This window comes from Platichthys flesus, chromosome 12 (genome assembly GCF_949316205.1).
Source record: "Platichthys flesus chromosome 12, fPlaFle2.1, whole genome shotgun sequence".
NCBI lineage: Eukaryota > Metazoa > Chordata > Actinopteri > Pleuronectiformes > Pleuronectidae > Platichthys > Platichthys flesus.
Genome location: NC_084956.1, coordinates 5515873 through 5539966, shown reverse-complemented (window position 1 = coordinate 5539966; position 24094 = coordinate 5515873). Strand labels below are relative to the sequence as shown.

At 43.7% G+C, this 24094-nt stretch overlaps 1 protein-coding gene across 1 annotated transcript in view; it reads left to right on the top strand.

Annotated features, from left to right (window-relative positions):
• Positions 1-23820, top strand: part of arid5b (AT-rich interaction domain 5B) — a 77755-nt gene extending 53935 nt beyond the window's left edge. The window contains exons 5-10 of the mRNA XM_062401102.1: positions 838-1001; positions 2897-3176; positions 9006-9058; positions 10095-10192; positions 19035-19245; positions 19571-23820. Of these exons, the coding sequence (XP_062257086.1) occupies positions 838-1001; positions 2897-3176; positions 9006-9058; positions 10095-10192; positions 19035-19245; positions 19571-21571 (2807 nt within the window). The 3' untranslated portion in view covers positions 21572-23820. The remainder of the gene's footprint in view (positions 1-837; positions 1002-2896; positions 3177-9005; positions 9059-10094; positions 10193-19034; positions 19246-19570) is intronic.
• Positions 23821-24094: the final 274 nt, after the last annotated feature.

Sequence of the window (24094 nt, the reverse complement as noted above, 5' to 3'; positions counted from 1 at the left end):
CAGCCTTTCAAACAAAGAGCTCCTATCAGGCAGACTCATGTGTCTTTAATTAACAGCGTTGGGCTTTAAGACATGAGCGGGATCCGACCCGGAGACAGAGCAAAAAATAGATGCACGGTGATCAGTACGTCTGAGGTGCCACAGCCTAATGTAATTCTTTATTTCACTGATGACTGAGGACGACTGTGGAAAAACAAGACAAAGCACTGCTGTATTAAACATGTTGTTGTGGTGAAACACACATAAAAGCTCGGGAGTTTTTGCTGCATCTGTATCGAATATTTGTCTTAGCAGGGACTGTTTGTTTAAAATGTATTCCCTTTTGTGGGTTTTGTGGGTTAACCGGCATCTGTCATTTACTGTATTATACCAACTGCATGACTGTTCCGACGCCCTGGTGTGAAATCTTAAAAATACATCTGTCTGAATCCAAATGTTGTTTCTCTTTCGAGGGCGAGAGGGAACTTGAGGATCGTGTTTACTCGCACACTGGAGCAATTTGGTGGCCGGCTACCCCATCCAACTAATCCAGTTTAAAAATAATTAGCTACAGGCGAGCGGGCCTGTGAAATTCCTTTCTCTGATTGTAAATGTTCCTGTCAGAGAGTCGAGTCAGTGTTCCCAGAGGGGAAATGCATTCTTTGGTCGTAAAAAGTTTTCACATGTCCTTTTTATATTCTTCCTTTCAAATGAATAAAGATGAAGAGGGAAAATATTAAACTTAACCAAAAGCTGGCAGCAAAGAGGTGAAAGTAGGAAAGGCCCAGTGCTGTGTCAGCACATGCTCCTCCACCTAAATGGATCAATCTCACCGCCCACGTTTCCTCTCCCCCTCAGCTCCCAACCTCAAAGGGCGACCTCGGAAGAAGAAACTGTCCATTTCTCAGAGGAGGGACTCCCTGGGTCAGGCTCAGGGTCAAGGGTCATCGGGGTCAAGCCAGGGATCAGCGGCGGTGGCAGCACAGGACCCCTGCAGCCCTGAGAGCAAAACTACAACCAAGGTAAGATCAGGCGATAAGAAATGTACATGAGGAAATGCAAAGTGACAAAATAACAAGAGATCCCTGGGGGGGAGGGGGGGGGGGGGATTCACATTTTGCAGCCGCTCAGAGAGAAACTGAGAGGTCATAAAAGAGATCAAGTGTTCTTTGAATTATATATATTAAGAATTAACATGTTTTACTGAAAATAATACATACATAAATGTGTGTGTATATATTAAGATAAGATAGATAGATCCATGAGGTTGATATGAGAACATATAAAAGTATGAAATAGAATATAGTAGAACATTCAAAATGAAATCAAATGCAAATATAGAACATTTGCACATTAAATAACCTGTAACTACAGACTGAAATATGATCTGTAGAAAACACAAATGTATGAGTTTATAGATATGAATTATGCAAATATTGTTGCAGCAGAAGTTCAGCACAAATGGTACAACTCATATAAACATATAATTCAGGGAAATAAAGTACATGATATGAAAAGTATTGCACAATGAAGTCTCCTGTCGTACAGTAGTTATCACATCTTAACTCACGTTTACAGCAAACTGCTTTTTATCAGTCACACAACGAGGTGACATTATTACACAACTGATTCACTGAGAGTCACAACAGTGTGATTTCATTCTGGACAGTGCAGGTAGTGCATGTGACTGTGAAGGATACACACACACACCCACCCACCCACCCACCCAAACACACACACAAACACATATATACTCTACACTACTGGGTGACAGTTGACAGATACAGTGAGACTACTAGTAGAGTGATGACATAAAACTACATAACATAATAGAGTGATTACATTAAACTACATAACTACATGAAATCATGTTTGTGGTTACTAGGTCAAATACGTTAGTGATAAATCTCACTATTGATTCATTTTTCTACTGATTATTTTCTTGATTAATTAATCGTTTGGTCTATATATTGTCAGAATATGGTAAATGTTTCATAAAATCCAAAACAATGTCCTCAAATCCCCTTTTGTTGTGCAGCCAAAATTTAAAAAAATTACTCTATGTATCATCACATAAGACTAAATATTACAAGCTGGAAGAGGTGTCTTTTAAAAATAGTTGAAGGCATTAAGGGTTTGCCAAATTATTTTCTCATTTCTTTTTTGTGGGTAGATTGAATGACTAATCACTGCAGCGCCGCAGCAACATAATTTGCTTTCATCTGACTAATTTATTCTGTGAGGATATCATTGTGATTCAACATCACCCTCGTTGCTCAAAGTCTTTTCTCTTCCTCCAACCACAACAATAGACATTTGAACATGTACAGCTTCTCCCACAGGGGGAAGAAGAAAACATGTTTCTACGTTTTTTATTCCGCTGGATTTTCTGAAAACAAGAGGCAGCATCATGAACACAGACGACTCGGATATCGTGTTATAACATGGAAATCTAATTCACGCCCGCATTGGCAGACTTTTTGTCATATTTTAATAAATAAATCAATGCTTTTCAGTGGCATATTTACACTTTGTGTTATTGATTCTGCCGCTTTTTATCCAGCCCCTCTCCGACAATGGTTGTGATATTCAAAGTGGAGGAAATAACCTCCTCTGAAAGCCCTTCCGTGATTGTTGTTCCAATGACCTTGAAGCAGTTTAATCAATATTAGCAATTCTCTCTTGAAGCTGCAGTCAAACTAATCTGCTCCTAATCTCTGATGACAAGAGGAGCTGCTCCATTGATAATCAATGAGAGGCTGCGTCTGGGGCCTGGAAGAATATTTGTTTGTGCTTGAACTCCGGACACGTCTCATCCAGAGCACCTGACGTCATCTGAATAACACGCTCTGCTCAGGATTCAATTCTTCTTCTGCAGCCTCATCCTCCTAACTCCTCACTCTCTCCCTGTCTGCAGGTCAAACCCAACTGCAAGACGGTACCCAACGGAAAACTGCCGCCAGCCGCCAGATACAAGGCCAACGGCCTCAGCAAGAGGTCCTCCGCAGAGGAGAAGGAGAGAGGCAAGGAGAAGGAGAGAGAAAAGGAGGAGAGAAGCGAGAGGGAGGAGAATAAAGAGGAGGAAACATCAGAGGAGAGTCGAGCGGAGGAGCAGACTTTCTTAGTATCACTGTACAAGTACATGAAAGACAGAGACACGCCCATAGAGAGGATTCCCTTCCTCGGCTTCAAACAGAGTGAGTAGAGTTCTTATTCCCTCACTGGCGATGTTTAAACAAGGGCGCGCTCCAGCTCACACTCACTAGTCTCTCAGTGAAGTTTGTGAGGATTTATTTGACTTGGTTTATTTTGGAGGTTTAGCTCTTGTCTACACTTCTGCAGATAGTTTTCAAAACTGATATTTCCCCCATGATTGCAAACGCTCACACGAACATGCCAGGTCAGGAGGTGGCGCTACATTATTTGATGTTAACGATCTTTCATATTATTATTATTATTTTGTGAGATTACTTAGTGAGTTTATTCTCCTGTCAACGGGTAAATAGGCGCCGTTGTTTTGTTGCTGTTGTTGTTATAATTTCTGATGTGAGCAACCATGCCACTTCAAAGTAAGCTGGGATGTTATTGTTTTCTAAACGCTCAGTTTCACAAGTTCTCACAGAAACTGGAGTTTTTGAAAAGGAAGGTATTTGTGAAAAATATCAGTTTTAGTGACTTGAACGTGGTTTGTGTGAGAACGAGAGGCTCAAACCCACTGGAGAGTTTGTTTTGCAATAGATCCACATGAGTGAGAACAGGATATCAGGTGACAACACCACCGGGGAAGATAAGTAGTTATCAGTTCTCAGCAAATGGCATAAAAGTACCAACTGTTATTCAGAGTTTCCACCCAACAGGAACAAGCGGATGACTTGAACCCGTTAATTTCTTGTTAGTAGAGATAAGAAACAGAAGCATGTTTCAAATCATTTTTTAGATTTCAGATTGAAACTCAAAGTCTTACACAAGAGAAGTGACATAGGCAGCGGGGGGGAAAACCCTGTGTGGCTTTGAATCAGCACCTCTAACTAACTTTTTCTATACTCCCCCCCCCCTTCCCTTTTGAGGAAGCAGTAGCTGTGTTTCAGTCAAGTCAAGGGCAGATTCATTCTTGGCCATCCAGAAAACGAGAGGTTTAGGAGGCCAGCAGCCAACTACTGCAGGCCCAATGCCCAAAACCTCTAAATTACTCTGCTGTTAAACTGTAAAAAAACACATTAAATCTGCACTAGTAATAAACTAGAGGAATAATTGTCTACAGTGAAAAAAAAATCGAGTAGTGAAAGACTCTGGAGGCTTCCTGTCAGAGCACGTTTTAGGTTTGCTTTTATAAAAGGGGGAGAATATCTTCTCACACTTGTCAAAGAGTTTTTTTTTTTTTTTTGAAGGCCAAGAACGTCCTCTACCAGTGTTATAGAAGATCATCACGTGTATGGGAAACACGTCTGCCCCACATGAAAGGTTTCAGATATAGGTCGGATGCTTAGCTCGCACTCGGTCGACCTGGGACAGAGAAACAGAAACACGCTCGTAAACATCACAAGTGGCAACGCTCTGGTCTCCAGGAACTGAGAGAGAAAAAAGAAGAAAGGTGCATTTTGTTTAATGCGTTTGATCTCGAAAAGCGACACACACAACAACGTGAGCTCTCTCTCTCTCTCTCTCTCTCTCTCTCTCTCTCTCTCTCTTCTCAAACTGTGTTTTCTCCAAATTGACTTCTCTCTCAGTCTTTATTTCGAGGAAAGGGAAATCACATTTGCATTAATGTCAAACGAGCCAAGAAAGATTTAGCCGCTTCCCGTCAGAAGGCAGGAACCGCAGCACCGGCAAATTAATGAGAGAGAGAGAGAGAGAGAGAGAGACAGAGAGAGATATGTCGGTGTTGGATTTAACTGTGACAGTTTATAGCACAGTGAAAGTCATTATTTTAAACCCTTACACCAAGGTAAGCTGTGGTCACCTCCACTCTGCCAACCTCACCGCGGCAATTTTGACAATCTTGTCATCTAGACTGCCGACACGTTGCTGCTTAAATGGGTCATTGTGGTTGAGGGGGGGATAGAGCGAGCGAGCGGAGGGGAGAGCGGCAGCACCACCACGCTTCACTTCTGCTCTGCGTTCGTCTGGTTTGAGCCCGCGATGCAGTCGAAAGTCCACGCGCCAACTGCTTTACATACAGTGCATGCTCTGAATCGCTAAACCAGGCACATCATAAGCACGGCCCTCATTAAACGGTGAAATCATGCTGTTTAAACTTCGTCCTTGGCAGCGTGCACACATCAGCACATGGGAAGGTGAGGGGGGGTTAGGGAGGGGGGAGGAAAACACATCATAATTAATACAACAAACCCCCCTCAGATGCAATCAGGTGCTGTTTTCATATTCTTCTTTTAACCTGGCCACAGATGCATTAGGCGATCAAAGGAATCCACTTTTCCTGGGATGGAAAATTGAAAAGATGATTGTTTAAGTTGCGTTTGAGTTGTAAATCAACGGGTGAAAATTGTGCAGAGTTTAACAAAGCAACAGATGGTTGAGTGATTTCACCGGCTCGCCCGGCGCTTTGTTGGCTGCTCCAACTAAAATATACATTTGATTCAGAAACAGAAAGAAAAACCCGCCATCGGAATCCATTCTCCACATTTTATTGTTGGATGTTCACCTCGTCTTTTCCAGCGGCGGAGTCAGACCTGTTTATTTATAAGACTGCAAATCTGCCTCTCGACAGCCCAACAGAGATCCATGAACCAACCAGCGGCTGATTTGACTTCACCTCCAATGGCTCATAACATATTTTAAACCCAGTAATTTTAATTTTGCCGGTCTGACCCTCTTGTTTTGCCTGCCTCACCCTCATGGTGAATTCATATTTCACTTCAGGGCTTGTATGTATTATACATCTTAGAGCACGGGCGCTGATCTGAGACCAGTCAGCCTCTTAGCTTCATGATAATAATGTATTTTACATCGACTGCCATCATATCCTTCAACTTGTTGAGAAGCTGGATACTGCAACTATAATGAGGACTTTCCATAAATGGGTCTGATTATTATTTTCCCAGTTCCTCTCGTTTGTCTCTAAAATATCAGAAAACATATCCAGCACATTTTCCTGAAGGCAAAAGCTGACATATTCAGATTTCGGCAAAAATCCAAAACTCAAATATATTTCAAATTAGCTCTCATAGAAAAACAAACTCATCTTGAAGAGCACAACTCGAAATTTGAGTCAGATAATGATGATATTTCCGATATGTAAAATAAAGATTAATGTACCAGTTATTTTCATTTCACAAAACGAAAATACATTTCAAAGTTATAGGAAAAAAGAACATGTATTGAGATTTCGGTCAAACAATTATCTATTATCAGTATAGGGCTGCAACTAAAGACGAATAAGATAATTGTTCCACTACTTCTGCTAAAGAATTAAAACTGAAATTCTTCATCTATCAATTTCCTTGGTTAATTAATTGTTACATCTCTAATACATTTATTTTCTTTTATGTTTATCTAATGCACAAAAGACCCCGAGATGCCTCAGCTCAACAGTCCTTTTTAAAGAGGTGCAGCTGAATCACAGAGCTGAAAGGCAGTAGTTGTCTGTAGCGTTTGAGGAGCAGTACATTCGCAGAGGGGGGAAACTGTGGCTGCAGTTTATTCATGCGAGTTGCCGTCCTTCTATTTTTTATCCCTTGGTTAATATTGACTCCGCAGCTGCAGCCATTGAAGTTGTATGGGTGCAGCCAAGGCGTTGAGGGAAATGAAGGATGGAGCACAGTGAGGAGGAATAAAACCGGAATAGTAGTTGTTGCATTATATATTCTGACTGTCCTTGATCTGGAAGATTAACTAGTAATAGTGTGTGTCTGTGTGTGTGTGGATGGAGCTATTCCAGACGCATGTGATTGTGAACATCAGTTCCAATTTGTCCCCGTCTTTCAGCCTTGTTGTCTAATTGCCATGCCATGGTTGTGTCATCGAGGCTGCATTGTGTCCCTGTTTTGTCATCCTTATCTCGGTGATAATTGCCCCATGCCAAATAGAGGGGAATTAAGAAAAGAAATTGCTAATGACAAGACATCTAAGGAAAAAGGCATGTTCTCTCATTTCCTTTATCTGTCCTGTCCCCTCCCAGTCCCGTGTACCATTGTTGTAATTACAGTCGATGCATAACAAGCTAGTTAAATAGACCAGTTTTCTGTTTTCACAGTCGGCGAGCACAATACGCCAGAGTGCTCAGTTCAAACAGAACAACCTACCCAGCTCCCTTTGTTATTCCACCCGTGCATTGACAACGGTCGCAGTGAGAAGGGAAGGAAAAAATCAATGCTGTCAAATGCGGAGATAGGAAAATGTCATTTTGACAAATGCAAGGCTTTGTGTACGCACAGATTGAATTTTGATGGATTTCTCCCCAGGCGAGGCCTCCTTTTCTTATTTATAGGCCTTCGCATGAAAATGTTAAACAATGATGTTACAGAAGGCAAATACAAATGTCATTGGCACAAAAAGTCCTCCGATGAACTTGTGCCTCTTTGTTTGTGTGAAATATTTCTCTTTCAAAGACAGACAGTCATTTCAAGCCTTTCTGGAAGCTTCATGGCTATTTTTAGGATGTTACACAAGACGTGTCGTTTGATAGGGCCTGTCATGGGGTGTTTGCATGACCAAATCAATGCAAATGAATTTGCATTAGTTCAAACAGAAGTTTGAGCACATTGCCAGGCGCTTGATGCTGGTAATGGTTTTTCATTCATACCTGCAAGCTGGAGCGGAGGGTTAACAAATTTCTTCTTGTCAGGATGAAGCATTGGCAGCATTTTATCAAACAGCAGTGATTGTACAAGCGCTCAATATTGATTTACATTATTTTAGCTGGAGTGCATCCATCTGTCTGTCTATCCACTTATCTGTCTATCTGTCTATCTGTCTATCTGTCTATCTGTCTATCTGTCTATCTGTCTATCTGTCTATCTGTCTGTCTGTCTGTCTGTCTGTCTGTCTGTCTGTCTGTCTGTCTGTCTGTCTGTCTGACAGTCAATCTATCAATCTGTCGGCCCGTTATACTGATGCTGGAAATAAAGTGGAATTTATTCTGATTTCACAGCTGTGGTTGCAAAGTTTTTGCAGAATAATATTATTCTACTTTAAAAATATATGTTCAGCCTATGAAATATGGTGCATTATTATGGCTAGAGCAATATGAAGAGTACCAAGGCCACTTAGAGGGAAAAATATGTCGCAAGAAGAAAGATGTGATATTATGAAAAAATTTCTTGCAAAATAAAAAGTAATTATATTCGAGAATAAAGTCAAATTGTATGAAAAAGTCACAATGTCACAGGAATAAAGAAAAACACATGTTTTAGTAAAATAAGCAGTAAGGAGAACTTTAACTCCTGGTTTCTTGAGAAACTTCGAAATCGCAGATGTAAGCAACACAACACTCGACAACTACCAATCATGTCCTCCTGCACAGAAGACACAAGTCTGTGGTTCTTTCCCTGGAACAGACTCTGCTTGTTGTACAATCTTTCCTGCGGCTCCTTAGGATAATGTGATATTACAACTTTTCCTTGTAAAATTACGACTTTAATCTCGACATCTATCTATGATGTTTTGTTTTTTTTTCATTTTAAACGGCCTTAATACTCTGTCGTAAAAGGAAAAACTGTTTAGAGATTTTTAAATTAACTCCATCATTTCTAACGGCATCATTTTGCTGGTAATCCAGTTATGCAGACGTTGTAAAACCCGGGGAAGGAGCCACTCACCATTTGATATTTAAGTGCGTTTTCCCTGTTGATACTTAAATAAGCCGCTTCCCTTTGTAATGAAGTGTATTTACATTCCGGCTTTACTGCTTTTACTCAAGGAAAGGATCTAAACACTTCCTGCAGCGCTGCATTTCTCTGCCTCTCTCTCTCTCCACTGTAACGACTGTATCTGTTGACGTCATGTGTTTCAGCCCTGGTCCTTTCCCAGCGTTCCTGACTGCCTTGTTTGTCTTCTGTCTCCCACAGTCAACCTTTGGACCATGTTTCAAGCTGCTCAGAAACTTGGAGGATATGAGTTGGTAAGTATTCACATATGTGGCAATATATTCCTTCTCCCTCCCTCCCTCCCTTCGTCTGTCTCCCCCTCTTTCTCTTTTTCCCTCCTCCTTACGTCTCCCGCCCTCTCTTGTCTTTCTACCTACCCCCCCCCCCCTCTCTCTCTCTCCCCCCCCCCCTCTCTCTCTTTCTGCCCTCCTTTTGCCCCTTGAGGTCGGTCACTATTTTCCCAAGAAGAAAGTCTTGCTCAGAGCCACATTTAGCAAAAATGATGCCATTGTTTCAAACCCCCCTCTTAAGAGTGGAAAACACATGTTCCTCTGCTCAACACTGGTCAGAAGGAAATTGGTCAGATCCCTCGTTTTTTTTTTTCCCATGTTGTGAAATGCCCATAAGTGCACACACACACAGACACACACACACACACCCACACACAACGTGAGTCAGAAATATTGTATATGAGGCTTTAAACTTGGCTGCCTCACCTGCCAATTATTCACTCACTAGTCATCGACAATGTTTTTCCAAAGTGAAGTCGACGTGTGATGTGAAGTCGTCGGTGGAATGGTCACGTTTCTTTTTGTTAGCTCGCTGATACAACACACACAGACACACAAACAGATCTGACCATAAACAGGATACACATCGTATAACTGTGACTCGGATCCTTTCTAAACCTCTCAAATATCTGCAGCTGATTATCTCGCCCTTTTTTCTTTTGTTGCTGTTTGGCCGCCCGGAGTTTTGTGTTTTGTGTCGTAGCCTGTCGCCTGCTCTGGGATAAGAGGTTACAGCAGGAACAAGTGACTGCATGATGTTAACAAAGCTTATTATGTTAGAGAATTGAGTGTTGAGGATTCAATAACTGGAACATCATGACTCAGTAACTCCCCAAGTCCTCACAATGATGTCAACCACTTATGGACTTCTTTGTTTTTTTTTCTCTTTTTCTCCATCACATGTTTTTTCAATTTTCCCTCGTTCCACATTCATTTTTATTTCCATCCTTTGTCTCTTTTTCTCATTACCGTCTCGTGTCTTCTCGTCCGTCCCTCGCAGATCACCGTGCGCAGACAGTGGAAGCACGTATATGATGAATTGGGCGGGAACCCCAGCAGCACAAGTGCAGCCACGTGTACACGGAGACACTACGAGAGGTGAGGTGTTCGGCGGTTTCATATATGTACCCGTGGAAGAGTTCGTGGGTAAACTCCCGCACAGCTGCATCAAATATGATTTCACAATGTCGGACACTGCAAGACAAATATTGATCCGGTTCAGAGGAAGCAGGCGTGATCACACACACATGAAGTCTGGTGTTTAGAGGATAGCTGGCAGATCGTCTCTCACACGCAGTTCTAATAGTATACAGAAATGCTTTCCTCATGGGCTCTGAATCAATTCATGAGGCGATGAGAGTCAATTCTTTTCTTTGGATTAATTGATTAGTTGAAAGACACTATGGAACCAATTAGGCTGTAAACTCCTCCCACTCCGCTCCAAGAGAGGATTTAAAAGCTCCAAATGACGGCCAAGTTTTTAAATTATTAACTGACCCACATGGACACACACACACACACAGAGTAACCCCCCCTCTCACAATGTATACGCATAGTGAGATCAAACAGAAGTGTAATGTATGCATCTTATAATCCAGCCGGATACTGCAGCGTCCTGAACCTGCACATTATGATCACTCAGTATTACCCAACCAAAGAAAGCATATGGATGTGGTCCTGAGGGAGCTGTGATGGTGTTATGCAGGGCTGCTGGCACACACACACACACACACACACACACACACACACACACACACACACACACACACACACACACCCCACCTGCTTTGCCAAGGTTAAACAAATGCCAAACACGATCTTCCCAACAAGAGATAACCAGTCACTCATGAAGCAGCTCTCTCCTCGGGGCCGACGACCCTCTCCACTTCTCTCCCGCTGCTGCAGGTTCATGCATCAGCAAAGCTTAGGCGACTCACACTCACACACACACACACACACACACACACACACACACAAACACACCTGTCACCACCTACAGCAGTATGCCAGCACTACCATATGACGGAGCTTCATATTGTGTCAAGATTGCATGCTGTAAGCAAATTTGCAAGCAAAGGCGTTGGCGGCCGGAACGGGTTTTCCAGGGAGATTTGTGCAACCGTACGTGTGAGAGTGTGTGAGAGTGTGTTGTGTTTGTACACAAGCTCACAATGTTTGGCTGAGGGCGTCGACATGTTCATCCTTTAGTACTTCCTCACAACATAAACAGGGAGGAGGAGCTGCTGCACATTAGAGCTCCTTATCTACTGTGTGTCTGTATATGGCTTGTATATCAGGAGAACCGTTCATCTTATCAAACCGACACTTCACACGTGCCTTGTTAAGGGACCAAGGAAGGGCAGTGTTGAATTTGGTGTGATTCGGACACATGATACGTTCAATATCAAAACAATGTCAATGAACAGATGACCAGCACTTTGCTTCTGATGTTATCGATCAAGAAAGCAGCAGGTTCTCTATGAACTCAGATTTTCCAGTTCAGGGTTCCGTGCACTGAGTCAAGCTCCACTGAGCTTTGAATAACCAGGTGAGCAGCTTTGTGCCGCGTCAGGGTTCTGTGGACTGAGTCCTGCCGCCGTGCAGCTCGATCACCGCGGGTCACTTTGACAGTTTCTGAAAAGAAAGCTGCAACCAGCATCACCACAAACCAACAAGCCATTCCACACAGGCACGTTAACAACAGGCACTGCACTCGACTTCACTTGTAACAGATGTGACTTTCAACACCTGATATTCAAGGTGATGCTTATCATTGTGTTGTGAGAATCAGAATATGTCCCTGTTTTGTGATCGGTCTCAACCTAGAACTACTTAAAAGTGACGCATGAAGATATATATATATATATATATATATATATATATATATATTTATATGTTTGTATTAATATATGCTGTATATATGGCAGACTGGGTTGGATGGAGCAGTGCAGGAAGCTCTGAGTCGTGACTGCTGCTGCGCTGGCCTTTCCTTCTCCAGCCACTGAGAAGCAGCTGAGAGAAAATAATGCTGAATCAATACAAAGCAATAATATCCACACACTGCAGTGAATATCAGGCTGACAGAGAGAGGAGGTGTAGGAGGGGGGTGATGGGGCATGTGTGTGTGTTAGAGAGAGAGAGAGAGAGAGGGAGGAAGAGAGATCAGCTGAAGCTGAGCAAGTTTCCATTCAGGGGAATAATTTTAGCTGAGCCTCTGTGTTTGGGCTGCTTGGAGGGCAATTAGCTTCATTGTATTAACTCAGCAAACACGGCCATTCTCTCCGCATGATGAATGAGGCTGTTTGTGGGCTCGCTGAAGTGTGTGTTTGTTCCCCAGAGGCGTCTTTGTTTCCACCTTTAATCATTAGTCAACGTGCTACAGGAGTATAATTCACGGGCGCAGAATGTACAGTGTACAAACTGGAACAACGCTGCGTACGTTCCCCGCTCCCCTCTCGGAAGGATCGCTTCGGCGAGGGGCCCAAGTGGAGCAGAGCGGGAAATAAAAAGAAAAGTCTCAAACTACTAAGAGGAAAGGAAACACGATTTCAGGACATAAAGATTAAGTGGATATTCTTGTTTCTTTCCCTGGTACTATTTGGGTTAAAGACTGCGAATATCCACAAGCCTTCAGCTCTCATTTCAAATTATACACATTATCCCTTTACGGCCCTAATGGTAAAATCATACGAACCTGTTTCCTAGGAGATGTTATTGTGAAACACGGCGCCCGGCAGCGTAATTATTATATTTATGTCGTCCAGGAGAAGGCAGTGATCACTGGTGGTAATGGAGTTACATAGCTAGAAATTGAACGGGAGATAACCTCGGCTAATTGTCATTTCCAACGTTACTGTTGTTTAGTCACAGAGCGGCGTTCATTAGTGTTCGGGGGGGGGGGGGGGAAATCAATGTAGGAGCGTCCAAGCCAAGGTCTGCCGCCGCGGCTACGGGGAGAAGCTTTAATGATATTTATTTCAACCCGTTTTCCCGAGATTAGCTGTCAGGGCCCGGCGCTCTGAATTAAAAATGAGGTCATGAAAAAGATGGCATCAATAACCTTGAAATAGACTGCCTTTTGCTTCTGTGCTGTGCCATTTTCTCTCTCTCCTCCCTCCCTCCTTCCCTCCCTTCCTCTCCCTCTCTCTCTCTCTCTCTCTCTCTCCCTGGCTCACCCACTCCCTGCCTTGCACTTCATGCTGTTTCTTTCATTATACAGGTCAGCGCCTTTTAACAGCTCCTACATATTTAATCTTCCCGGTTTTTCCTGCGTGATCTCTTGTTACAGAAACATCACATTTCACTATCTCCACTCATTTCTGCCTCTTACAGATTTTTAATACCTCACCGTGCCTTGGCAGCCTAATGTAATTGCACAATGGGATTGGTATTGGGTTGGGAGGGGTAGGAGGAGGAGAAGGGAGGAGGAGGAGGAGGAGGGGGGGGGGGTATCCATGGCAACAGAGAAGCAATTTAGAATAATTTTGCTATTTAAAAAACTAGGAGGTTTTGGGCGATAGCAGGGAGCGTGGAGGGTTTCTTTTTTTTTCTGATATATCAATAATTTCATCTTTTAAAGTGTTTTGACGTTTTTTTTTCGGAGGCCTTGTGAAATACTCCCCGGCTCAGATCATGCAGATATGTGTCTCTTTGTAAGACCGATGCACGCCTGTTCCAATTTTAGTCGACGGGATGTTTTATTGATTCCGCCTTTTTATTCATTCCCTCGCGGTGTCGTTGATCCTCCACTGGCTCAACTCTCCAGAGCAAAAATTTGTTGCTCGTAATTATCAGTAAATCTCCAGCCAGACCCCCCCCCCCCCCCCCCCTATAGAGGCATAATAGGATAGAGATCAGATTTCATCACGGGGGATAGACCTATTTTATTTATTGTTGTGTTTTATTCGGTGAGACGCTCAGCACTCTGCATCCCTCAGCTTTGCCCTTGCTGTACTGCAGACACATCAGCTGTAATGCATTACACTTCAGCTTGCCTTTGGTGATGCTGGCTCTAAAGGGTATCATTGGAATGCATTGAGAGTAGCTGCACGGGGGGGGGCGTGTATCACCTCAACATGCCCCCTGAGCTTTTTTATTCCCAGAGGCTGAAACAATGACGGGTTTTTAACCAAATATACAGAATATTTCAAAATCCATAAATAAAGCCGGAGAGAAAAAGAGACAGAAGTTGCGGTGTGACACCATCACTGTATAATTCCTGTCAGCATTCCTCAACACTACGTCTCAACATGTTTTACGCCTTAAAAGCCACAGCTGACGTCTTTGTGCAGGAAGCTGAATGTGGACTCCAGCCTCAGTGGGAACGCTGCCAAAGAGCTTCATGTTCTTTACACTAGAATAGCAGGCAGCTATTTTAATCCTGAGAGCAAGAAAGTTTCCCCCTCAAGACAAAAGTCCTCATTCTTAACAAATCACAATATGTAGTGAGCTCTTAATGCTCGGTATTCAATCAGAGGGTCCGAGGTTTCCTTCCCCCCATCGACGTGTCACAATCAGCTGGATGAGAATCTATTCAAGCCTGCAGAGATTAATAAAGTAGTTCAAATTAGCGGCGAGCTAAATGGATTCCTGCAGAGATCGCCTTCCACTTTAAGAGTAAACACACGCTGGATATTTAATACTCAAGTGACGGAAAAGGTTACGAGTTGTATAAGTACACATGTATTTTAAACAGTTGGTACTCTCGGCCCACACCTGCTGCAGTGAGCGTTTACCACAGACTGCCACTTGCAGCAGCAGCAGCTAATGAGAGCAAACCCCGGGGGAACAGTAGAGGTCATTTTAAATCTGGTATTTTCAGACTTGACAAAGGACTTAAGTTTTTCATACATTCCTGCGCTGCCCTCCTGTTTTAACTGCATGAATGAGGGTCACCTCAAGTGGTTTGGCTTCCAGACAAAAGAGGGGCTTTGAGGCATGAATCCAAAGCAGAGGGACCGGCTACAATGTCTGTTTATCCCTCCGCTGGCATCCTCCCTCCCTCCCTCCCTCCCTTCTCCACCCCCCCCCCTCTCTCTCCGCAGCAGTGATTGTTTTCTCCTCGTGCTGATGTTGCCTAATCATTGCATTAAGACGTGATAAAGATTTGATTTTTATCGTTTTTATAGTATTCTCTTTCCCCTCACAGGCTTGTAAAAGTAAGTCGTTTTCTCTCCTACAAATCTGCCTCCAGCCCCTGGGGGCTTGTCCACCAGCTCTTTAAATAGTTTCTCTCCCCCCCCCCCCCCTTTTTTTTTTTTTAAACGTGTGAAGCAGCTCTTGTGATCTTAAGACAACACAAGCTAAAATTAATTTCAGCACGGACGGGAGGGAAATTGTTGAAATGGAACAGCCCGCAGGGTTTTTCCACTGATTTGGTGACTTAGGCATTTCTTGGATTGGAGCAGGCTGCTTGTTCCTGTAACACAAAACTCAGATGAGATGAGAGCAGCACATTGCTGGTAAAGTCACCTTGTTTTCGCCAAGTTGTCTGTTTTATGGGGGGAGGTGCTCTGTGTGCAATCTATTATTTCAAAGGCAAATACAGAATGACTGTACTATGATTATTACAGTATAGAGATAGATTAAATAAATAGAAATACAATAATGAATTTCGAAATGTTGTTTTCAAATATCATAAACACATATAACATATATATATATATATATACTATACTTCAGCTAATACCTAAAAACTTAAGTACTGTAATTGAGTATGTAATAAGTTAGTTAGTTAGATAGATAGATAGATAGATAGATAGAGAGTGATAGATTTAGGGATGTAGATATAGACAGACTTGGAGAGAGATAGATAGATAGAGAGATAGAGAGATAGAGAGATAGAAAGAAATAGAGAGATAGATACATGTAGAGTGATACATTTAGAGAAACAGAGAAATATAATTACTTGGAGAGAAATAGATAGATAGATATAGATAAATAGATAGAAATAGATAGATAGAAATAGATAGATACATAGATAGAAATAGATAGATAAATAGATAAATGTAGATTGATAGATTTAGAGAGATAGAAATACTTGGAGAGAAATAGATAAATAGATAGATAGATAGATAGAGTGATAGATATAGGGAAATAGAGAGAGAGAGGTAGACAGACTTGGAGAGAGATAGATTTGGATGGACAGATAGATAGATAGGTAGGTAGATTATAATAAGCAGTCATTTTCAGCTGAATTCAAATGAGGCATCTTCTGTCTCTGCCTCTTCAACTCTTAATCTCTCTGCTGCATATTTTAGTGGCTTGTTATCAACATGGAAAACGGCTGCTTAAACAAAAGGCGGGTGATAAATTGGCATGAGAGGAAGTTAAGTATTTATTGACCTCATAAAAATGTTGCCTCTCCTGCCTTTAATGAAATTCTTTTCCTGGAATCTCTCAGTGCAGCACGTGCCCCCTGGTGGCGTTTGTCGATAACTGCACCTGGCTTACTCTCAGCAGCCAATGCAGTGGCTGCCAAGCTCGACCTCTTCCTAGGAGGAAATTGCTACTTATATAAGTGGTATTGTATCATGAGTGCTATGTTACACGATCATGACTCGCTTTCTTTCTTCTTTATCGTGGAGTTAAAAATGGATAAGTGAGCGGCCGCCCCGTCGCCTGAACTTTCCCTGCTTATTCAGCCCGTTCGTGGGACATTTACATAAAAGCATAAAAGGTTTAATGGCGCAGAAAGAATTAATCATGGCATTTAAGGGCCTGCAGGTTTATTATTTTTTTTTGTTAGGTCTTCTTGTGTTAATTAAACGTAACAACGCAAATAATTGTGACAATGCAGGGAACTTCCTGAGAATGATCTTTTTTTTTAGAGTTTCCTGCCGACACAGCATATCTGAGCCTTTCCATTTGGAACTATTTAGGGCTCCAGTAATTTCCCGGGCTCAGCTCTTACATTATTCGACTCCCCCCGCCCCCCCCCCCCCACCCCACCCCATATTGACATTCCATAAAGTTGACCCAGGCCGAGGCAGCCATCGCTTTCCCACAGATCACTCACATAGTCAACACTGCGCCCTGCTACAAAGTGGATGTGCCACTTTTCTAGCTCTTTGATCACCGATAGTAAACATGATTACACGTTGAATACACATTTAGTCTTTTTTTTTTTTTTTCTAATGGTGAAATATTTCATGTAATTATTGACAGCCTGAGAACCTGGTCCCTGTTTTTAATGAATTCCTCTGCTGCCATGTTGAAGTTTAAACGAGTGCGTGTTTCTCTCCATTCAGAGTCATTTGTGCTCTTCATTAACATGTCATTATCCCCCCCCCCCGCTCCCTCGCTCCCTCTGTTTTTCTTTTTCCTTCTCGCTCTCCCACCCGCCCCCTCTTCTCTTTCACAACCCCTTTGCTCTCCCTCTTTCCAATAAGTCACATTTAATAGTACATTTCCTTTCTTGGCCTGGGGCCTGGTGCCAGACCAGCTGTATGAAATGTAGTTTCACCGCTTTCCCTGCCAGCGTTTTTTGTTCAGAGGAAAAATAACAAAAAATCCCACAGAGCCTCTTGAACTCTCCGAGGCTTTTTTTTCTTTCTTTCTTCCTTTTGAAGAGGAGGCGAAACAGCTCTTGATTCATTGTTTATTTTACCGCCATGTCCCTTAAAAGGAATAGTGCAACCATCTCTTGTCGTTACACGAGAAGACCTTATTTTCTCTCCTGACTGGGAAAGTCATGTTTCTGCCTGGCTTTTATGGATTGTTATTGTAGAGAACCTGACAGAGGAGCTGGAGAGATTTTTCAGAGGAGCTCATTGAAGTTGAGAGCATTATAGTTTTTCAGTTGTCTCGGTTTCCTCTTCCACAACGGTTCTTGTTTCTGGTCTAATGCCAATTTCCATTTTCTTTTTCGGAGCAATAAAAGTCTAAAAGTTTCCCCTGCTGGTTTCTACATGTCATTATTTTACACATGGGTATTGTTATGTTTCCCAGATCTTAATGCTCCCATTAGTTATGACATCAGATACGGAAAATTGACTTGGGAAGGATTCAGGGGAGAAATAACAGAAGTCAAAAATAGTTTAATAGTTTTTCTGCAAAACCTTCTTTGTCACTTAGTATGGACTTAATTAAGTTGGAGTGTAAGCAGCGATATGATCGTGGCAGCGTGTTAAAAACTGGAGCTGTTGGTGTTACAGCTCAAACACTTTATTACTGTTACCACTGTAAAGTGTCCTGTTCATATTAGTTTATTAAATTAGATTTCACATTGTATGAAGTTCAGTTAAACAGCTTGATTTCACGACTTCCAGACATTGTTCCTCCTTCTCATTCCCGCAAGTTAGTAACACACTAACACACACATACACACACACACACACACACACACACACACACACACACACACACAAACACAGACTTCTCTCAAGGTTAAACTAATACCAACTGTGATCCATCTCAGAAGGAGATAACTGGTTATTCACATTCTCTCTCACTAACGTACACACATCACACACACACACACACACACACACACACACACACACACACACACACTCTGGCACTCATCTGAAACTGGATTTCCCCTAACCTGGTTTAATTACGACAGGATTGTTAATGCTTGCCAGGTATTAAAAGGAGGAGGTTTTAAAGCACTGTATTTGTTATACTGTGTGCCTGTGGCAAAGCTGTAGCTCATTCAGTTTCTTTTTCTATTCAACCATAAAACAGGCTCCTTGTGTAGTTTATTATTACTTTCATTTAAACTGTGGTAGAACAAAACTAAGGTGCTTTCCCTCCATGTTAACATGTCCACCTGTGGAGTTTTTGTTATTTTAAATCTAAATGTGATCTTTTGTTTGTGTGACGAACTATAAATAAATAATATTTATATATATATTTAAACAGTTGTTCCTTATGAGCATGACGCGACATGACCACGGCACAGACTCACCTGCATTCCTGTGGTTGCTTTTTTCCTCAGGCTCCTCCTCCCTTACGAGAGGGAGATTAACGGTGAGCAGGACAAGCCCCTCCCCTTGGCCAAACCCAGGAAGCAGGAGGTCAGCCAAGAGAAGGCCCCGGGACCCAAAGCCAAAGTAGTGGGGGCCAAGAAATTGAAAGGCTCCAGCAATCCCAAGCTGGGGAGTAGAAAGGACGGCGGGGAGACGCTGAACAGCCAAGAACAATCACAGGTCAGTCAGAGGCGCCTCAACAACTGTTTCTGTCTCTCTGGTATTAATGTCGGTCCTTAGAGATCCAATCACGTTAAAGTGCATCCTGAATCTGTCTCCTTACATTCAAATAAACACGTGTCGCTTGTGTTTGCAAAGACCAAATCATGTTGTTGACGTGTGCAATGACAAAGAGCGGGGGGACTAAGTGAAAGGAATGTGTGCAGCTATGAAGAAGGAAAAGTATCATCTTCACCCTTTGTCTTGAATTCTTGTCGGGTTTTTTCAAATAGCAGAATAATAGTAAAATGTTGAGTTGGTGTAACGTGTATTTCTCTGCACGCAGGACTCGGACGAGAAAGAGGAGGATCAGGAACTCTCTGAAGCCGTAAAACAGGAGGCGTCTCTGAGAGATGAACCGATTCTAATCGAGGAGGAGGAAGAGTTACACGTCACTCTGAAGAAAGAGGAGTCTTTGGAAGTGGAACAGCCATCATCACTGTGCCCCAAAGAGCCGGACTGCAGAGCGCCGCACCCTAGCCTTCCCCTCCACTTGGGGCCTGGTCCCCATCCCGAATGGAGGCAAATCACTGAGGCCCTCCAAGCAAAACTGACCAGTGAACAGCAAACTGAAGGGCATTTCATTCCTAAGAACCCGTACCTGCCTCACCGCTGGGATCAGAACAAATCAGCAGGACACGTTGCTCTGCCCGAGGCCTCCTCCAGGGTCAAAGACTCTATAGAGAGTCACGGTGGGAGAGTGGGGAAGGTGTTACCCATGTGTAAGCAGGCGGACATACAGTGTATAGACTTGAGCACAGACTCCTTCCCAGAGAAAGAAGACTATGGGGTCACTAAGAAGGAGACTTCCCAAAGCCCTGCACAGACGGCTGCCTACTGCAAAGCCAGTCAGGGGGTCATGTCGCCTTTGGCTAAAAAGAAGCTCCTTTCCCAAGTGTGCGAGTCCAACCCCTTCTCCTTTACGTCTCCTTCCCTTCAGCCTCAAACAGTTGCGTCTTCACTCATACCAGTGGCAGACAGGGACAAGGAGAGGAAGAAGGGTGAGGAGGAGGTGCTAGGACAGCGGCACGGTTGCGCGTCAGAGGCCATATCGGAGGTAGCGCCCATATTCAGGCCATCGGTCATTCAGCACGCCCAGAGCAGCAAGCCCCAACAACAAGCCGCGTCAGAGAGGAGCGCTGTCGGGGAGCTTTCAGAGACATTCAGCTGCCGGACGAGCCATCACCTTCAGCCTCATGTCACTCCGCCGTGGCAGCCCTATCTCCCCCGAACCCACGCCAAGGACAGCGTGGAGTCCGGGGAGAAGCTACTCCAAGGCCCAGCCGCTCATGCGCGGAGCTACGTAGGCGACTGCTACTCCTCCCCTCACCTCCACAGTCTGTACAGGCAGACTGAGAACTGTCTGAGCCAGGAGAGGATGGTCAGCTTTGCCAACGGCGAGCGGAGAGAGCACTACACCAGGGAGCGGGAAGGAGGCCAGGGCTTCGTTTGTGGCGCCCTGGAGCAGGAGGGCCTGGCCTACAGGTCTCACTACAGTGACAGGACTCAAACCCATGGGGAAAGTAGAGAGGCTGACGACGAGCCCAGAGACTTCACAATTTCTAAACCTCTCTCTCAGAGGGTGTCCTCTTTCTCCAAGCCCTCCTTCTGCAGCCTACCGTATCCCATCATGCACCAGGGGTTGGACTCCCACCCTAAGGCCTGCAGGGTACCCCCTATGACAATCTCTTCTCCCAAACAGAGCTCAGCAGAGTCGTCGCAGCCGTTCCCCAGCCCCAAAGCCTCGAGCGACGCGCCCCTCACCATCTCCATTCGACCCAGCAAGCGGAGCCTAGCGGAGCCCGATAACGAGGAAGTCCCAGAGAGGAAAGTCCGAGTGGTGACGCCGATCCACCCCGCCTGCTCGATCCGACGCAGTGACCCAGAGGAGCTGAAGCCAGCCGAGCCAGCCCACGCTGTTCACCTCAACAACCATCTCCCAGAGGGCCACCCAGCAAACAGCTTCCCCCCAGGCCTGGCCGCACACCTCTACGGCGGCCTGTACCCGCACGGCAGCCTGGTGTCCCCGGGGACACAGGACGGGCTCCAGCACCACCCGGGTCTGCAGTACCTGAAGAGCCAGTCGGCCGTGTCCCCCCTCATGCCCTCATTAGCCTTCCACCCCATGATGCTCCACAGGCAGCTGTTGGCCTCCAGCCCCAGCCCGCACCACTTCTACCGGCACCCGGGTGGTGCTGCACTGTACGGGGACCTGATGCACCACCTGTACCCCCTCTCCACCCTGCCGCCTCAGCTGTCCTCGGTACACCCCAGCACCAGACTGTGAGGGAGAGGGGGGGGGGGGGGGATTTCTTCCCTCTCCTTCCTTCTCCGTAGAAACTTTTTCAGCTTGTTTTTGTCTGTCTGTCTCTTTGCTCGGGGATTGTGGCTCAGCCGAAGAAAAAAAACTGATTATAAACTTTGGCTGACAACAGACGGATAAACTCGTCAGTCGGGCAGACTGACAATTCCATTTCCTCTTTTTTTATTTGTATATGCATTTGTTTATATACGTTGCACTGTTCGTTACCTTTTTTTTGTTTGTATCACCACTTACTGTATCTGTTTTTTTGTTGTTGTATCCTTATTTGCACAATGCTCATGTGTATGTGCCCACAAATCAGTTCGTCACTCGAAGCCACCGTGAGTCAGGTCGTTGCTCTGGATGTGTGAGAAGTGGAGGGCAACAGAGAAAAGCCATTTGTTTACTGCGTCTGAGGGCTAAACTTTGTTGCTAACAAACACTACAAGTGACAGGACGACGTAAATGAAATTCTTTATATAACTCGGGGGTGCGTTCACCCTCGCCGAGAAATCAATGTGCGACAGCTGTTTGACGCATTACTACACTTTAGGCCGCCTGTGGTGTTGTATCTGTTTACATGTCTCCACGCTGAAAGCTGTTGCCTCTTTGTGCCACAGTCAAATCCACCTGGAATCCTTAGGAATAGACGTTAAGAGTCACCGCAACACGAGATAGATTCATCTTCACATTCAGAGGTGCTGTGTATGACAGATGTACTGTTATACGCTTTCTTTTTTTTACACAGTTCAGGTTATTCTTCGTTATCTATTTCAGTTCTGACGCAGCAGAAGCAGTCATCCTGTCCGGATCTGCTGACAAATCACGAATGTTTATTTTTGTTCCTTAAATGAAAAAGTCATTTTAATTCATACTTTCTTAAGTGAAAGTAGTTTGACCCCCAAAACGCCTGTGATGAGCAGAGAGTAGCAGCCTGTTTGTGTCTGAAGGACCAGCATCATGATGCAGCCATCTGCTGTGGAATGCTCACCACAAGAAAATCTGCATTTCATCTTTTTTGTTCTTGACTTGAAACCCACCCCCCCCCCCAACCCCCCTATGCGAACAAGCTCTTTAACTCAACGTGCTAAAAAACACTCGCTGTACGATTTAACGGGAATGTTGTCACTTAGGATATTATTGCTTTGCAAATATCTGTGCCTTTCACAGTCTTGGATTAGAGTTAGCACTACAGTTGTTAAGGTTTATCTCCTGTAGCAGGGTAGGAATATAAATAATACTGTCGCTCCCGTCTGAAACGCAGCACACAGACGTTCATGCAGAAACTACATGGCACACGTGACTATCAGACACCAGACTTGATTGGTCTGGCACAGGATTTATAGGTATGCATTAACCCTAATGGTTCGTTTTTTGTGCTTTCAAATGAATCCATTCACTTCGCTTAACCGCGCCAGGTAGCCAATTATAGAGAGAACCTGAAAAGATTTTTCCCATAGTTACTATTGACACATGTCAGGCGTCCACGGGGCATGTGTGCTCTATGTGTTCTCTGAAAAGGTACCAGACTCCATAAAGTATGCCTCCCGTGCTCCAGCGCCCGGGGCAGCAAGACGACACCTGCTCTGGCTTTTTACAACCACTATTATTGCAATCCAGGATAGTCCACAGTGAACATGTCTGGTGTCTCAAAGGAAGCGGAGGAAAAAAAGAAGCTGTAAATGTGGATGTGTAAAGTTTTACTGAATACTTAAAGACATTCATTTCTGATTAAGTACTGTACATTGCTGTGTGTAGGTAGAACTGGTGTCAGCGCCGGCTCCTGTACAGAACGTTCACGCGGGATCAACTCACAACAACCCCCCTCTCTCGTCTTATTTTCTGTGTAAATAGCACTGTAGATAATATCGCGTGGTTGTTATCATATAAACTGTTATAATCTGTACATAGTATTAAAAAAAAACAGTATAAAAGTCGGTTACACAATCTAGCTGTGTCCTTGTTTGCTCTGTTTCAAGGTCACCGTGATCATGTTAGATTTAAACCAACACTACAGTTTAAGAATTAGGATACTCTCTATTTTTTTTTTTTTTTTTTTATTTGTTGTCGTTTCACTTTTCTTTCCTCCATGTTGTTTCCATTAATGTGCATCCTGAAAGTGTTTTTGATACAGTAGCCATCTGTTTACCAATCATCCAGCTGGCGAGCAAAAGAAAAAATAGACATTTTGTATATGACCTCCTGTATATTTAATTAAAATATTTTACTATCTATGCACGTTTCCTCGGCTGTGTTCTTGAAACTAACTGCAGATAAAGAGCAAGGGCTGAATAAACTGATATTTAATGCCAGTGTACTAACAGCAATGTAATGTTATTTTTTTTGCCAGAGTAAATGCGGTGTGAATGGGGTTTTATTATTGTAATACCATTATCTGGCTATGAGATTCCATCTGCCTTAATCTTCACAACAGGCTACTTCTGGGCTCAAAGCCAGAGAAGCCTCTCCAGTATTTGCTGCAGTCGGAAAAAAAATTGTGCTAGTGCC